Source organism: Notamacropus eugenii, chromosome 6 (assembly GCF_028372415.1).
Source record: "Notamacropus eugenii isolate mMacEug1 chromosome 6, mMacEug1.pri_v2, whole genome shotgun sequence".
In the NCBI taxonomy this organism is placed as follows: Eukaryota; Metazoa; Chordata; class Mammalia; order Diprotodontia; family Macropodidae; genus Notamacropus; species Notamacropus eugenii.
The window spans coordinates 94,213,066-94,228,645 of record NC_092877.1 but is presented as its reverse complement, the minus strand read 5'-3'; the positions used below and the strand labels follow the sequence as shown (position 1 = coordinate 94,228,645).

The 15,580-nt window shown below is 37.5% G+C and overlaps 1 protein-coding gene across 4 annotated transcripts in view; it reads right to left on the bottom strand.

The window, feature by feature from the left end:
* The window catches only part of RHOH (ras homolog family member H), a 79,588-nt gene that overhangs the window by 29,308 nt on the left and 34,700 nt on the right, over positions 1–15,580 (bottom strand). For 2 of the 4 annotated variants that reach the window (XM_072620549.1, XM_072620547.1), the window contains exons 4-5: positions 11,682–11,712; positions 9,138–9,317 (exon numbers count right to left, since the gene is read on the bottom strand). In XM_072620549.1, coding sequence (XP_072476650.1) covers positions 9,138–9,317; positions 11,682–11,712 — 211 coding nt within the window. The other 2 variants (XM_072620548.1, XM_072620546.1) reach the window with 2 other exon arrangements.

Here is a 15,580-nt window from a genome sequence, read left to right as displayed (position 1 = left end):
AATAACTCTTGACTCCCACAATCCCCTTGCTGAGATCAATGAAATCGTACCCTTCTCTCATAATTCCTGCTGCTGCCTACCCTCAAAGCACATTATGCGAGACAATTGGACAACGTCATGACAGAATTGTTGGTATTTTTCTACTCAGTCTCCCAATTGAGTATAAAATCCCCTCTTCCTCGAGAAGCAAGCCACATAGTAATGACATGGGGCAGGGTTCCTGAATGCCACCCATATATTGATTTACTTTATTGATGGAGCCTACCACACCCTTAGTTATGGGAATAGCAGAACCCCTCAAACCTCACTGAGGAAAGCAATCACAGTGGAGAAACCCCACCTTCTTTACCACCACCAAACAACTGGTCACTAACTTCCACTTCCTGATAGGTAAGCCCAAGAGTTCTGGGAGTAGAAGCACCATTGAACGCACCATTCCTTCCAGCTCATCCCAGAAAGCAATTCCCATGGAGATGAGGTCTGAAAAAGGGAGGCTTAAGGCAGGACAACTAGTTAGGAAGTGATTCCAATAGCCAAGGCAAGAAGTGGTGAGGTGGTACTGTGTGAGTTGAAAGAGGTAGATTTCAGAGATAGGCTTGGAAAGGAGGTTAGGCAACTGGTTGGATATGTGGGGTGAGGGACAGTGAATTTGAGGTTGTGGACCTGGGTTACTAGAAGGATATAGTATCCACAATAGTAATAGGGAAGTTTGGAACAAAGATGGGTTTGGGATGTGAAAGGGAATACTGAAATGAGCTCTGTGACTATATGTCACTCTGTCATTGAAAATGCAAAGGGAGAAGGTAGGGCTTGTCTTCACAATTCATGAGTGCAGAGCCCATCTAGACTCAGCACCTGCCATAGCCATGAGGACATCACTCAAACAGATGCCAGCCCAAGATAGGTTATAACTGCTCCCAGGTGGCAAATACTAGACTTAGAAGATGGGAAGTTGGAAGCTTTCATAGTTTGGGTGAAGGGGGAGAAGAGACAGAAGAAAAGGAGCAACGTTAGGACATCAGGAGAGATGTGATTATATTGGACATAAGCTCCAGGAGTGGCTATTTTGGAAAAAGTAGGAGAAAACCCATTTTCTCACCTTCCAATTTATCACATATCCCTTAGGGTTAGACCAAATCCCCTTCTGGTCAAGTCATGATCCCTCAAAAGACCACAATCCCCTACTGTGTAGAACGACTGCGCTAGATGGGGCTGCTGAATATCTATCCCTCTATATCCTTTCTATAAATCTCAATCTGCCATATGCATCTCATGTAGGCACTTTCTGTACCTCTTAACCTGAATGTGAGCATGGATTGGGCAGCTAAGTGGTTCAATGGATAGAGCATTGGGCTTGGTGTCAGGAAGATTCATTTTCATGACTTCACATCCAGGCTCAGACATTTACTAGTTGTGTGACCCTGGGCAATCATTTAACCTTGTTTGTCTCAGTTTCTCATGTATAAAAAAGATCTGGAGAAAAAAATATGTCAAACCACTCCAGTATCACAGCCAAGAAAACCCCAAATGGGGTCACAGGGAGTTGGAAACAACTGAGCAAGAATAATTGCTTGACTTCTTAACCATCAGACTCAAAGAGCTAAGAGGAACACAACTCTAAGTAGAACCCTTATCAATGAAATAATAGGCTCATTTGCATACTGAATTAGGGTCACCCCTTTGACAAATATGCAGTCATTTACCTTTCACACCCATCTACCTACTATTCAGAGAACAGGAAGGGGTTGAAACCAGAAATAGGGTTTCTCCCAGGCCAGGGGTGGGAAACTTGAAGCCTTGAGGCCACATGTGGTCCTCAAGTGCAGTCCTTTCACTGAATCCAAACTTCACAGAACAAATCCAAGTTTGGATTCAGTCAAAGGGCTGCCCTTGAGAACCTAGAGGGCCATATGTGACCTTGAGGGTATAGGTTCCCCACCCAAGTCCCAAGCCTTCTCTGCTTAAGTTATACTCTCCATTCAGTTATTTAGTCATACTTATGTATACCAACTTTCATTTTTCAGTCACACTGAGTTTTCTGAAGCTATCACTGACAATAAGGTCTGATGGGCAGATACTGCAGCCTCTGTTACTTTGCCATCTAGGTGTGGTACTCCACAATCCTTGCTTGTTGCCAAATAGCACAATTTGGACCAATAACATTTCTTTGAAAAGTATCTTAGCCCTCATTTCAGCTTAGTGCCACAACATGCAAAAGGAGTGTCAGAGAAAAGCAGATTTTTCTCATTTGTCAAATTGTCTAAAAAGAAACAGAAAACACTTATTCATAAAATGTACATGAAATATACGGAAAATCTTGGCCTATTCATAATTCGAAAGGTAGGGAGGGAGGGTGAGAAAAGATAGGGATAAGATAGAAAAAGGAAAAAGAAAGAAAAGAGAGAGATTGAGGCATTTTTTTAAAAAACTGAGAACAGAAGGAAGTTCAGAAACAAAAATAGACAAGCAGGCCAGCCTCGAAAACTAAACTTATTAGATACTTCAAAATAAAATCAATCTGTAGATAAGAGACTGACAGTTTTATGACCAATCCTTTATTTTTTTTTTGGCCTACTGCTTATATATAATGTACATTTTATTTCGAGTTTGCTAAGTTCAGAATAAAAATTAAAACTAAAAAACAAAACACAAAATTCAGGGAACTGTATGATTCATCTCCAGCAAGAGCCACAGCCTACAAGAACATCATCTCATGATCTTGATACAGGGAAATTGCATACAGGACTTGCCTACCATCAGACAAATATAAAGTACAACAAATATAATTATAGGTGCATATAAATGGGGTGCCCACAGCCATGTTCATGCATGGACAAACATTGGGAGAGACCCTGATATGTTCAAAGGCAAATAATAAGAATGATGATTCTTTTTTGGTAAATTTAATTTGACAAAACTGTACTGAAAATAATGACTCCATAGACCTAGTTGACAAGAGTGCTGAAAGAAAGCAGGAACCACTACAACAAATGACCAAAAAAGCACTTTTAAGTTAAGATATTTGGATGAATGGTCAAACTACTTTGTCAAGCAGACTGGACACATTCTATTCTGAGGATGCCAAGATAAGCAGGCTATAATTGTAAGATGTGATTATTTGGTGACTATACATCTTAGAGTTAAAATCCTCTTAGATCCAGTCCAACCACTTAATTTTACAAATGAGAAAACTAAAGAAAAAAGAAAAGGTTAATTGAATTGCCAATTTCAAACTGTTTGTAAGAGTTCAGGTCCAAGGCCAGAGATTCTGATTCAATATCCCAGTGCTCTTACACTTACCTTCACATATAGGGTGAAAGGGGTGGGATAAGGAAGAGCCTAGTAACTAATTAACATTGGGATTTCTCCTCTTCAGGCATAGTCATAGAATTCTAGATGGAATTTTGGACATGACCTAGTCCAATCCCACTATTTTGCAGTTGAAGAAACTGAGGTTTATGACTTCCTTAACATCACGATTACTATTTTGTTTCTACATTTTGTACTTTCATTTTGTGTTATGTCTTTACTTTTCCTGGAAGAAAATAAAAGTTGCGCTAACCTACAGTCAACCAGACAAATGACCCACGGTTCTTACTTAATAAAAGAGAAAAAGGAACTTAAAAAAGTCATTGTGTTTTGATCTCCTTCTGCAGATAAGTAGTCAGATTGATGCATGGGTCATTGTTTTCTAAGAACCAATTTATGGATACTTGCTTATACTGAACACTCCACAAGGCATTCTTATCACTTGATTTCCATTTCATACTTAAAGCTATTCATACTTTGGGTGAAATGAAAGTCTTCGATATGAATACCTGACTAATCAGTCCCACTAATCTTTCAAAGTTTTTCCCAAAAATAACCTATCTTATCAACATCTTCATTTATGTTAGACAAGAATGTGCTAAAACAGAAAAACTGTTTTGACTTGGATATTATTTTTAAACAAGACATTTCACTAGGCCTAATACGCAATTATTTTCAAAAGGAAGTATTTTAGAATGCAGTAAAGGTAGATGGGAAATGAAAATGGCTTCAGAGAACATGTGGATATTACTATGATTAATATATCAATAACAAATACAAGTATATCAATAGATGTAGAAAAAGCTTTTTGACAAAACACAACAGTAACTGCTGTTTAAAAACACTTGAAATCAGAGGTATAAATGGATTTTTCCTTAAAATGATGAGAAGTATCTACCTAAAACTATCAACAAGCATTATTTGTAATGGGTATAAACGAGATCAAGAGTAAACAAGGATTATCACCAAACTATTCAATATTATATTAGAAAAGTGAGCAATAGCAATAAGAAAAGAAAAAGAAATTGAAATAATAAAGCTATCTCTTTTTGCAGATGATATGATGATATCCTAGAGATTCAACTCAGAAGTTAATGGAAACTACAGATAATTTTAGCAAAGTAATAGATGATAAAATAAACACACAAATCATTAGTATTTCTATATGTCACCAACAAACCCCTGCAAGAAGACATAGTGAGAGATACTCCATTTCAAATAACTGTAGACAGTATAAAATATCTGGAAGTATACCTGCCAAGACAAACCCAGGAACTACATGAACATAATAATAAAAAACTTTTTTATACAAATAAAGTCAGATTTAAATAATTGGAAAAATATTATTTGTTCATGGATGGGTAGAGCCAATATAATAAAAATGACAATCCTGCCTAAATTAATCTACTTATTCAATACCATCCCAATTAAATTACCAAAAAAAATTTATTGTGCTAGAAAAAATAATGAAATTTATTTGAAAGAACAAAAGATCAAGAATATAAAAGGAATTAATGAAAAATATAAAAGAAGGAGGTTTAGCAGAACAGATCTTAAGCTATGTTATAGGTCAATAAATTTCAAAACTATTCTGTATTTGCTAACAAATAAAAAGATGGATCAGTGGAACAGGACAGATACATAATACACAGTACCATGTGATTGTAATAATCTTGTGCTAACAAATATAAAGATTTTGGGATAAGAATTCAATGTTTGGTAATTATTGTTGGGAAAACTGGAAAGCAGTCTGGCAGAAATTGAGTATAGATCAGTATCTTATACTATTTACCAAGATAAAGTCAAAATGGATAGATGACCTAGCAGTAAAGGAAGATATCAGAAAAAGTAGAAAAATAATATAAAATATTACCTATTAGACTTATAGATAGAAGAAGAACTTACAAGTAAACAAGAGAGAGAAAGCATTGTGAGGTATAAAATGAATCATTTTGATTACATTAAATTTGAAAGGGTGTGTACAAATAAAATCAATGGAACCATGATTTAAAGGAACTCAGAAAATTGTGGGGGGGGGGCAAATTTTATGTGTTTTCTCAGAAAAAGATGTCATATCTCAAACATATAGAGAACTTTGTCAGACACATAAGAATACATCAAATTTATAAGAATCAGTTGACAAATGGTCAAAGGATATGACCAGACAGTTTTTCAAAGAAGAAATCAAAACTATAAATAGTCAAATGAAAAATGCTCTAAATCGTTATTGATTAGAGAAATACAAATTAAAACAGCTTTAAGATATCATCTCACACATATAAGAAAGACTAAAATGATAGAAGGAAAAAATGACAAATATTGATAGGGATGTGGAAAAATTGGGACCCATACACTGCTAGTGGAAGTGTGAACAAATCCAAGTCATTTTGGAGAACAGTTTGGAACTATGCCCTTAGAGTTATAAAATTGTGTATGCCCTTTGACCCAGCAATACCACTATTAGGTCTGTTTCCCAAGGATATCACAGAAAAATAATCTATATGTTCTAAAATATTTGTGGCAACTCTTTGTGGTGTCCAAGAACCGGAATTGAGGGGATGTCTATCAGTTGGGGACTGGCTATATTCCCCAACAGGGTATGGCATATGATTGTGATGGAGTACTACTGTGCTGGAAGAAATGATGAGCTGGTTGATTTTAGAAAAACATGGAAAGAATTGCATGAAATAATAAACAGAACCAAGAGACCACTGTGCACAGTAACAGCAACATTGTTCGAAGAACAACTGTGAATGACTAAGTTATTTTGAGTATTACAAATACTCAAATTGACTACAAAGAACCAATGCTATCCACTTCCAGAGAGACAACTGATAAAAAGATATATGTTTGGTATGGTTTTACGCACACACACACACACACATACACACACACTCATACTAACACACTGGTCTATCTGTGTCAAATGGTGGACTTCTCTAATGTGGAGTAGGAAGGGAGGGAGAAAAAAATTAAAATAATAAATACAAAGCAGAGAACAGAAGGAAACTCAGAAAGAAATATAGAAAAGTAATGTAGCTTTGAAAATGCTATGTGGTATTTATTACACAGTTTATTTTTCAAGTGTGAAATGGAGATTCATGGTTTCATATTGAATCCTTTTGATACTATGCTGTGTACATGGAAATACTTTCTTTAAATTTTTGTATTAAGTTCAAAGTAAATTTTTTAAAAGAACATGAATAATTATGTGTATATATATATATATATATGTACACACACACACACACACACACACACTTATGTGTACATGCATATGCCTGTCTCCCATTATAACCTGGTAAGTTCACAAAAGTATTATCATTCTCCTTCCTTCTAATTAATTGGGGTTTTTTTCTTTCTATGTCAGGACACGCATGTTAAGTACCTTGATTTTTCTCTTTAAAGTTATCTGTAATATATGGTCACTGTTGCTTTTAGCCAAGGGTGATCACATTGGTCTCCACACTTCTAGGTCTCTCAGTTTTAAAGAGGGCTGTGGATCAGGAATTTCTGAAAACACTCCAGCAGCCTTTCCCCAGCCTTCCAAGGGCCAGGATAACTAGAAGCTTCCACTCAGGGAATCGGACAGGGGCTCTGGAGGACAAGGGAGCATAGTGAAGAGGTTCTCAGAGCCCTTCTTGAGGAACGTAACTACAGCTGCCCAGTTTCCAGTCAGCAACACCAAGCCGAAAACAGGGCTCAGCATATCAAACACGTTGGAGGTTTCGGGAATGAAAATTGTCAGCCACCTGTTTAACTGAGCAGGCCAAGTAACTGCTTCTGTGGAGAGACTCCCAGGGGTTCTGGGCAAGCCCTCTCAGGTAGCTCCCAGACCTGGGTGAAGCTTCAAATTCTACTTTCTCCAATCCTTTTAATTGTTTAAAATGCAAATATCCCAGAAAGGGATAACTTGTAAGCCTCATCAGTCACCTAGGCAATAACGAGATTGATTCCTCAACTTCTTTCCTGGGAATAAGTTTTAAAGATCATGTGGCCAATGAAAAGAGAAAAAAGGGGGGAAATATCTAAAAAAAACCCTTGTTCCCCGCATCTTCTTATGCTTAAGTCCAGGCTGTGCTCTGGTCCTACAGAAGCACTGGTGGTCCACTCAGTTCTCGTAGCTAATCTATAGACTGATTCTGGTGAATAGTAATGCCTATACTACTGACTCTCAATCTTTTTTACTGTTTGACTCCTTTTAAAAAATTTCATAGATACCAAATGAGAGGATTAGTATTAGTAGTGTCGACATATTGAGAAAACATGATGACTAAAAGTTACTAAGAATTGAGTAATGTTTGTGAATTTTTGTTTTAATTAATAGTATCTAAGTACCTTAAAAATAGTTAATACATATAGGGTAGATAGCCTGGTTTAATGCATACAGATCTGGTCTTGAAAACACAAAATCCTTGGTTCTAATCTTCCTATATTGGTTATAAACCATGGTGAATCCCTCAGGGCCCAAGAAAACTCTCAAAGATATAGGTTTAGTCAAATTGCTGTTCTGCCATGGTGAAATGAGGTTCCACACAAGGAGTTCCTGTCACTAATGAAATACTAGGCCTATCTCTCTTTCTCTCTCTCTCTCTCTCTCTCTCTCTCTCTCTCTCTCTCTCTCTCTCTCTCTATCTACAGAGAAAGTGAGAGCAAGAGAGAGAGAGAGAGAGCATGTTTATTCAGGGTACAGAAAACATGTTTGCTTATTTATTTACTGAATCTTGCTATATATTTTATGAATGTGAAATTTGGAAAAAACAATATTTGACAAACACATAATATTAATAATAATAACTAGCATTTATAAAGCATAAAAACTCAGGTTGGAGCCTTAATGAACCACACAAAATATAAAAAGAGTTTTCATGTCCAGTATGAAGTAGCTTTTAAAACTGAACTTAGAACTAGAACTGACTATTGTGAATCACTAGTGAACTAATTTAATGACTGGTAAAATGAAATTAATAAGCCACTACTGAATGCCTGTTTTCAAGGTAATTTAATTTCAAAACATCAAAATCAGCCATTTCCTAAACCTGTTTTTATAATGAACCAGGGTTTCTCCAAACATCCCCAAGAGGTGTCATGAAACTTTAAAAAACGCCTCCTATTTAACAAACTACAGTATATAATTCTCTTTACATGTATTACATAAAAACATTTTACATTTTTAGAAAAAAAGAAAATAATAGCCCTAAAACCTCAGATTGAACGTTAGAGTCTCAATTCCACAAAGGCTAGGAAGTCCCAATCTAACTGTTTGAATTCTTTATCTCTTGTTTTAGGTTTTCAAAAGCAGGTCTGCTTTAGGGAAGTACACATTGAGGCAATATTAATTCGGACACCCTGTCTGAAATCTTTAGAATTATTATCTTTTTCTGGGGTCTCTCACAGATATTAATGAAAAAGAAGTCCAGTAACTAAAATAGAACTTTGAGCAGAAGTAAACAAGAATAGGAATGAGTTTTTAAATTACAGTAAGTTTTAGCCTTATTTTTCCTAAGCATCATATTTTCACCAATCCTACCTTTAGTCTCAAGTGAATGAATGCTGCCGAAACAGAAAACCGAAGGCTGCCTAGAGTAATGTCTTTTCTTAAACCAAACTATGATAAAGTTATCTGCGTCTCAGCTAAGAATGTGTTCTCATTGAGAGCAACGTTGGCCCCCAGCTCCCTCCCTCCACCACCTTCCAACCTCTCATTCATTTTGTAAGGCATCAGGGAGGAACCAAAGTTGCCCCACCACCCATCGATCTGGAGTAAAGAGTCAGGGACATGACTAGATTCTACATTCCCTAGAACACTGAAGAAATGAAAGACCTACCAGAGGGTGGATGATAGCGATTCCTTGTCACTGAAAATGCAGGACCTTCAAAGTCAGGTTTGCTCCACGTATGGGGGTGAAAATGAAGGTCCTTTGAGCTCCTTGTGTCAGAGTGAATTTCTTCCAGGACTCCCCCTTTCCAGACACGCTCGATCCTCACCAAAAATGTAATTGATTTCTCTTTTTCAAAAAGAGGAAAAAGTACAAATATCAGCTTTAGGTTAATGGAAGATGCACTAAAATTAGTGCATCAAGTGGTTCTGGCAGCAGAAACAATCTCAAAGTGACCATAGAGATTAGGAAGTTGCTCAACTGAAGTCAACTTCCTGTAGAAACTCCGGTCTCCTCACCAACCGTCACCAGAGTTTTGTTTGTTTGGTGTCAGGGTATGTGCTCAGGGGAGTCTCTCTACTCCACTGGAGGGCTAGAGGAGGTTCCACACCAGGAGTTCCTTATATTCACAAAATCCTAGGCACATGTATGGACAGATATAGAAAAGGGGTGTCATTGACTCAGGCTTCAGAAAGTGTGTTTGCTTCTTTATTATAGAGTAATGTTATACATTTTGTGAATGAAAAACCTTGGAAATGACAATTTCCAAGGGGCTCAGGGTATAATAGTACCTTCTGGATTGTCATGGTGGTTGGCCTTAGATGGGTTTCCCTAGGAGACCAAGGAGAGTTCTGGTATGAAAGACAGCAGCAGCTAGAGTAGGAGGCATTCCTCTGGACTCTTCCATTCCCCACAAAGCTAGTCCTCCCAGAGCCTTTACTGAAGGAGAGTCTTCATTCGTCCATCTCTTCATTTTCCACCAGGTTGCTATCTTCTGGATTTCTCCATCATTCTCCACCTCTTCTAGTAAAGCTACCTGCTAGGTGTTGTCTTCGCCATTAGAATGTGACCTCCTTGAGAGTAGTGACTTTGTGCTTCTATAAGTAGTACCAATACTTGGCACAATGTCTGGCACTCAGTAGGCACTTTAAAGAACATGATTATTTTAGGGAAATAAAAAAATAAACACTCGACAAAAATAAATATTTTATTGATAAGATGGCTACAGATGTTGAAAAAAATAAACTGAAAACAAAAATGCTCATAATGTAAAGTCCTTCAGGTAAAATGGGATCTGAAAGCTCAAAATATTCGTCGTTGGCCCTAAATCCAATCCTAAGCATCACCCAAGGTTAAAAAAATCCAGCAATAATGGGCCATACTGAACATCTGAAAGCTGAACAGTCTAGTCTGGATGGATCTTGTCTGTCTCAAAGAGCGAGCAAGTCATCATTGTCTTTTTGATATGAACTGAAAGAAAAATCCTGAAACCCAGTGTTTCAAAGAAGCTCCTGAAACTGAAATGCCTCCTTTATGAGTGAAACACAGTAAATAAAGTACAGTAAAGAGGTGATTCAATTTATCCAGGACTAAAGTGAAATTCAAGCTTCTGAATTTTCGGAGACTCCTAAGGAGAGTCTACCTTCAATCCTCATTCTAGAACTTTCTGAGTCACCTGGGGAGAACCTACCTTAAATATAAAGGACTGAACCTAAATAGTCACATGAAGTGCATTTAGGTTTAGTACAGATTTCATCTTCACTATACAATATCTTTTAAAAACTGAATTTAGAATCAGGTCTGACTGTTTTGAATGACTAGTAAACTAATTTAATGACCAGTCAAATGAGATTAATTAACCACTGTTAAATGCCTAACAGCTTTATGGGTAATTTTAATTTGAAGACATCAAAAATCAGCTATTTCCTAAACTTCTTATTATAACAAACCAACATTCTCACAAAGACCCCCAAGGGGTGTCATGAAACTTTAAGAAACATTTCATGATTAACAAACTACATGCTTCTTTTTATCTGTATAGACTAAATATTTTTTAAGAAGAGTGTCACTCAAAACCTCAAGCTAAACGTTAAAGTCTCAATTCCTCAAAGACTAGGAAGTGTGAATCTAAAAGTGCAGCTTTATTTTTTGTTTTAGATTTTTGAAAGCAGGTCTGCCATAAGGAAGCTAAATCAAGGCGATACTAACAAATTAAGAAAAAATTAATATATTAGGGCAATGTTAATTCAAATATCATGTCTGAAATCTTTAGATTTGTGGATTTTTTTCTAGGTTACCCACAGGTGTTTATGAGAAGTAAATTCAGGTAAGAAAAATAGAACTTTGAGCAGAAGCAATCAACAATGGGAATAAGGTGAGTTTTAGACTTATTTTCCCTAAGCATCATATTTTCACCACTCCTAACTTCAGTCTCAGGTGAAGGAATGCTGAAGGTTGGCTAGAACAATATCTTTTCTTAAACCAAACTATGATAAAGCTATCTGCACCTCCTCCCAAGAATGTGCTCTCATTGATAACAATAGTGGCCCCCAGCTCCCTCCCTCTACCACCTTCTAAATTCTCATTCAATCTGTATGGCATCAGAAAGAAACCCAAACTGCCCCACCACCAGTCAACCTGTAGTCAAGAGTCAGGGACATGACCACTACATTCCCTAGAACAATCAAGAAATGACTGTTTAAAGACACCTACCAGATGGTGGATGAGACCAATTCCATGTGACCTGAAAAGGAAGGACCACCAAAGTCAGGTGAAAAATAACATGCCTTGAGCTCCTTGTACCAAAGTGATTTTCTTCCAGGACTCACCAACCCCACACCCACACACTCGATCCTCACCAAAAATGTAACTGATTCATATTTTCCCAAAAAAAGGAAAAAGTACATCTATTAACCTTGGTTTAATGGAGGATTCACTAAAATGAGTAAGTTAGTCCACCAAGTGGTTCTGGCAACAGAAACAATCTCAAAGTGACCAAAGAGATTAGGAAGTTGCTAAACTGAAGTCAGCTTCCTGTAGTAACTACTCAGTCTTCTCACCAACCGTAGCCAGAGAGTTTTGTTTGTTTGGTGTCTGGGGTATGTGCTCAGGGGAGTCTCTCTACTCCAGTGCTGGGGTAGAGGGAGATTCCACACCAGGAGTACCTTGTATTCACAAAATCCTAGGCCCATATTTGCACAGATAGAGAAAAGGGGTGTCATTTACTCAGGCTTCAGAAAGCATGTTTGCTTATTTATCATACTGAGTCATGCTATACATTTTGTGAATGCTAAAACATGGAAATGGTAATATTTTGGCATTAATACAATAAGAATAATAGCTGGCATTTATTTTCAAATATGTTTTATTTTTCCCTACAATTACATGTTAAAACCAGTTTTTAAACTTTTAATTTCCAAATTCTATCCTTCCCTCTCTCACTTTCTTCCCCCTTCCTGAGATGGTAAACAATCAGATATGGGGTATACATGCAATAGCTGGCATTTATATAGCACCTCCTGTGTGCCAGGTTCTGTGTTAAACACATAGGGATTCCAACATCCCTTGTAAACAGTTTCATGGTCTCCCACCAATCTTTGTCCCACAGACTGAGAATTAGCTTGTCCTCTGTAATAATTTTTGGTTTTGTTCATTTATTCATGACATTTCTCATTACTTTCTCAAGCACATCCGGTTTTATGAAAGGGGGCTTAGACACAGAGAGTCCAGAAACCCCAGTTCAACAGAGAAATCACACATTAAACTTCTGGGAAGAAACCATGTACTTTGGCCACACCATCTGAGGGTGCTGAAGCCACTGGCATGGTTGGGGAAAGCTAACCCACCACTGGGGGGCAGGTCATGCTCAAGTTTCTCTCTGCTCTCACTGGTCAGGTATGGATGGGAGGAAGGAAAAGGATCGCTACTTACAACAGCAGGTGGCAAATTTCTGGTAACCTGAAGCATAATATCTTTGAAACTTGAGACTAGAGGGGATTTTGGAGAAAATCATGTCTGACTCTTATTTTTAAATGCTACAACTTTTTCTCACTCAAGTTTAAATATGGAACCAGCAAATGAATTGCATGTACATGAGCACACACACACATGCACACACAGAAGCACACATGGAAACACCAAGTACTGTATTGTGTGTGTGTGTGTGTGTGTGTGTGTGTGTGTCTGGGCCTGTGTCTGGGTGTCTGGGTGTGTGTGGGTAGCTGTATATGAGCTTGTTCATATGTACATATATGATTACCTATGTGTGCACACAAATATATATGTAGATATATTCATGGGTAGATATATATTCACCTTAAAGTTGGGCTGAGTTTTAATTAACTCAAAAGGTTTGTAATGTTTAACCAGAAGCAGAGGTAGAAAGGACAGTAAGGACTCTAGGGGGAGCCAAGGATTCATCACAGAGGACAGCATGAGAAAAGGTGAATGAGGCCCAAACTAGGTTGATTCAAAGTGATCTTCCCAAAACTCAGATTGGCCCAGGTCATCATCTCGACTCAAGAATCTCCATTAAAGGAGTGTCCCTGCCCCGTCCCCATCCCCAACTCAGGCCATCCTTCTTTTCATTTCCCACCATGCTGCTTTTGCTGTGGATCTCCCCGAAATTCCTCTGCCAAATGCCTTTTATATGTCACCTTCTCTATTAGAAGGTAAGTTCCTTGGGAACAGGGACATTGTGTTTTTCCTGGTATTCCCAGCATTTAGCACAGTGCTGGCACCAAGGAGGCTTTTTTCATGCATTTATTTATTTATCCATACATTCACTCTTTCATTTATTTATGTGTTTACGTACTTATTTGTTTATTTGCATGTTTGTTTATTCATTCATTCATCCATTTATTTATTTTTCATTCATGTCTATATTTATTTGACTGAATGATCTTTAGTTTTCAATCATCACTTCCATAAGACTGTGAGTTCTAAGTTTTCTAACCTCTCCCTCCCTTCTCCCCTCCCGAAGAGACAGTGCAATCTGACAAGCTTTTCATATACATTCGTATTAAACATATTTTCACATTACTCCTGTTGTAAAAAAAAGAATTAGAACAAATGGAAGAAACCATGAGAAAGAAGAAATAAAACAAAAAGAGAGAGAGAGTAAATAGTATGCTCTGAACTGCATTCAGACTCCAAAGTTCTTTCTCTGGAGGTGAATAGCATTTTCCATCATGAGTCTATTGGAGTTATCTTAGATCCTTGCAAAATTGAAAAGAGCTAAGTCTATCAAAGTCAGTCATTCCAAAAGGTGGCTGTTACTGTGTAGGGCAGCTAGGTGGTGCAGTGGATAGAGCACCAGTGCAGGAGTCAGGAGGACCTGAGTTCAAAATCTCACCTCAGACACTTGACACTCACTAGCTGTGGGACCTTGGGCAAGTCACTTAACCCCAACTGTCTCATCCTGGATCATCTCCAGTCATCCTGATGAATATCTGGTCACTGGATTCAGATGGCTCTGGAGGAGAAGTGAGGCTGGTGACCTGCACAGCCCTCCCTCACTCAAAACAAAGTCAAGTGCAAGTCATGTCATTGTTTCTCTGATGGCATGGTCATCTTCAGCAACGAAGGATGAATATGCACATGTGTTACTGTGTGTAATGTTCTCCTGGCTCTGCTCACTTCACTCAGCATCAGTTCATATAAGTTTTTCGAGGTTTGTCTGAAGTCTGTCTGCTCATTATTTCTAATATCTCAATAGTATCCCATTACATTCATATACCAAACTTGTTCAGTTATGCCCCAATTGAGAGGCATTCCATCAATTTCTAATTCTTGACCACTGCAAAAAGACTGACTATAAATATTTTTGTACATGTGGGTTTTTTCCCCATTTTTATGATCTGTTTGGGATACAAACCTAGGAGATGTATAGCTGGCTCAAAAAGTATGCCTTTTGGGCATACTTCCAAACTGCTCTCCAGAATGGTTAGATCAGTTCACAACTCCACCAATCATGCATTGGTATTCCAATTTTCCCACATCTTCCACATTTATCATATTCCTGTTTTTCATGTTAGTCAATCTGATGGGTGTGATGTGGTACCTCACAGATGTTTCGATTTGCATTTCTCTAATCAAGAGTGATTTAGAGTATTTTTTCATATGAGTATAGACAACTTTAATTTCTTCAGCTGAGAACTACTTGTTCATATTCTTTGACCATTTCTCAACGGGAGAATGACTTGTATTCTTATAAATCTGATCCAATTCTCTATATATTTTAGAAATGAGGATTTTATCAGAGACATAGGTTAACAAAAATTGTTTCCCAACTTTGTCCTTCCCTCCTAATCCAGGTTACTGTAAGAGAAATTAAGATTTTTAGGTTTTCTGTATTAAATTTACAAAACCATGCAGAGACTTGTGTCACCTACATGACCTAGTCACATGACATGACTTGCTGAGAAGGAAGGAGTAGATCAACCCCATATCTTTTCCTATGAAGATTAAATGCTCCTGGCAGGATTTTTGCCTCCTTAAGGGGTTAGCCACTCCTTGAGGAATGCAAACATCCAGTCCCTAGAACAGATGGTCAGATCATATGTAGTTATTTTTAGACTCTTGGTCCAAAATTCTATAAAGAGGGATGGACA